This window comes from Octopus bimaculoides, chromosome 9 (genome assembly GCF_001194135.2).
Source record: "Octopus bimaculoides isolate UCB-OBI-ISO-001 chromosome 9, ASM119413v2, whole genome shotgun sequence".
Classification (NCBI taxonomy): domain Eukaryota; kingdom Metazoa; phylum Mollusca; class Cephalopoda; order Octopoda; family Octopodidae; genus Octopus; species Octopus bimaculoides.
In genome coordinates this window covers 5812927-5815353 of record NC_068989.1, presented here as the reverse complement: position 1 = coordinate 5815353, position 2427 = coordinate 5812927, and the positions used below count along the sequence as shown (strand labels likewise).

At 41.6% G+C, this 2427-nt stretch overlaps 2 protein-coding genes across 2 annotated transcripts in view; one reads left to right on the top strand and one right to left on the bottom strand.

The window, feature by feature from the left end:
- Positions 1 to 2427, top strand: part of LOC106878116 (UPF0415 protein C7orf25 homolog) — a 256888-nt gene that overhangs the window by 50580 nt on the left and 203881 nt on the right. The gene's annotated exons all lie outside the window — the stretch shown is intronic.
- On the bottom strand, positions 105 to 2421 carry LOC106878201 (uncharacterized). Its single transcript, XM_014927349.2, has one exon. It carries the CDS (start codon positions 1716 to 1718, stop codon positions 513 to 515), a length of 1206 nt encoding a protein of 401 aa, XP_014782835.1. The 5' UTR covers positions 1719 to 2421; the 3' UTR covers positions 105 to 512.

Below are 2427 nucleotides of genomic sequence, written 5' to 3'. Positions count from 1 at the left end.
TAGACATTATATATAATATATATATATATATATATATATATATATACATGCATAAATATATATACATATATATATATAGACACACATCTATACATATATATATATATATATATATATATATGTCTATATTCTACTCTATGTTCAAGTCTTTTCTTGAGTGGATGGTCTCCCCCATCCCCATGATAATGTAACCCTAACATACATTTATCTATGTAAATATGTGTGTTTGTGTGTGTTAGTGTAAATTCGTTTTGTGTGTATGTGTAAATACATACACACACATATATTCTTGGTTTTCCATATGGTATAAATTTGCTCTACCTTATGTACTTACTCAATACATAAAATAGAGTGTGTGTATATGCATGTATATATATATATATATATATATAGATACATATAATTATATATATATATATATATATATATATATATATATATGTGTGTGTGTGTGTGTGTGTGTGTGTGTGTGTGTTCTTCCCTGTACTTTCATTATCAAGTCCTTGAACACCCTATAAGCTGCTGGTGATGTCCATAGAGGGTTGCTTTTCAGGCTTAGGATGAGAAAGTTTTGGTTGTGGTTCAATTTTCACTACTGTCGAGTGCTGGTGGCTGCAGTGGGGCTGTTCACTGGCACTGCCCTCATATTTGCCCTTGCTGACCTGTCGCTTGAAATGTGCCCGTCGGCTGTGGCCACTTGCTTGGTGAGGGCATATAGCAGCAGAGGCAATGTGGTAGCCAGGCTCCGCCTCTGAAATGTAGGTGAGTGGCACTGGGAAATCGGCGAGCTGCGAAGCCGAGACAAACTCTGTTTCCTTGTGGTGTTGATGTTGGCAGGAGTGATGATGTACATGAGGAATGGAAGCACGATGTAATAGATAGTGTTGTGCTGGTCGTGCCGCAGGCGGTGATGAGAGGCTTTGTTGGTGGCGGAGTTGGTGGCGTGAGTGTCTACTGCTGCTCCCACCGTTGCAGTAGCCCTCGGTCAGTGCTGTTTGACAGTTGTGATGATGTTGCTGCAGATGTTGTTGCTTGAAAATGCGCTCGTGAAATGAGACTGGAACTTCGACAAGGATGCTGCCCCGATGATCGGTGAATGCTGCAGCCGCAGCTGCCGCTTCGCCTTGTCCTTCATCATCGTCATCGTTTTCTCTTTCTTCGTCTTCTTCTTCGTGCACATGCAGCGTGGTGTCACTCATCTCGAGGTGGTCATCCTGCAGGTTGGTCGTCATGCTGTCGTACTTACCACTCGCATGTGCACTTCCCTTTCGATGTCGCATAATTGAGGGGCAGCGTGCGATGAGCACCATTAGCACAATGAGCGAGAGTGCTATGATTGCACCGACACTGCTCCCGACAGATACTGGCAGGTGCCAACTTGCGGTGCCAGCATCTGTGCACTTTTGGCGTTGCTGTGCAACCCCTCCTGCCCCTCCATTCTGTGCTGTGTCATTACGATACATCACGACGCATACCTTGTAGAAGGTGTCAGCAACGAGGTTGCGTATCTTATAACTGGTTGTCATTGACGACAACATTGCGCTGTACTGGATGTAGGAGCTGGCCACTTTCTGGAAATGCACCTGAAAGCCGGTGATGTGTGAAGATGAGTGGCTTGTGCCTTTCACGCTCCATGATAAGTTGATTGAGCTGTCCGTAGCTGAGTCAATCTCCACTTCATCGATGTACTGTGGAGTGGGTGTGGTCGTGAACGACATCTTGATGTCGTCGGTGGTGGTGGAGGTGTGGTTTGTGACCGTAATGATGATGCAGATTCGTAAAAAAATTCTTCTTCTTGTTGCTGGTCGTATGGTTGATGATGTTGCTACTACTACTACTACTACTGTTTAACAGAATCCTTGTGACTGCTGGTGGTGATGGTCATGTTGATGATGCTATCGTGTAATGTAGGCAATTGTTGTTGCTGCTATTCCAAGTGACTAGTAGTAGTGGTGGTGGTGGTGGTGGCCACTAAAAATGATGGTGACTATGATGGTATTTGTTGCAAATGTTTTTGTCAGTTTTGCTCTTGTTACTACTACTACTACTACTACTACTACAGTTCTTTTCGCAGCTTTTGATGTTGGCGATAAAGACGATGATATCAACTTCCTGTTGTTCTTAACGTACGTTGCTGTTTATTATTATAATTATTATTATTATTATTATTATTATTATTATTATTATTATGCTAGTGCATGCTAATTTAGTTAGCAGGTATTTTATCTTGATGTTTGGTAACAAGTCACCTCAAACCTCAAGAACCTGCCTTAGAATTCTTGCGGAATTCAGGATGGTACTTTTCTGCAGGTCAACAATGTGAGTTTCAACACCAATATCCTTCAATATTGTTGTTGTTATTATTATTATTATTTGCCTCTGGTCTTTTGTTATTGTTTTTGAGGTGTTTTTTTCTTTATCAATTGT

Excerpts from the sequence above, each read along its gene's own strand:
- LOC106878201 (XM_014927349.2), bottom strand. The coding sequence starts at position 1,718 with ATGTCGTTCACGACCACACCCACTCCACAGTACATCGATGAAGTGGAG.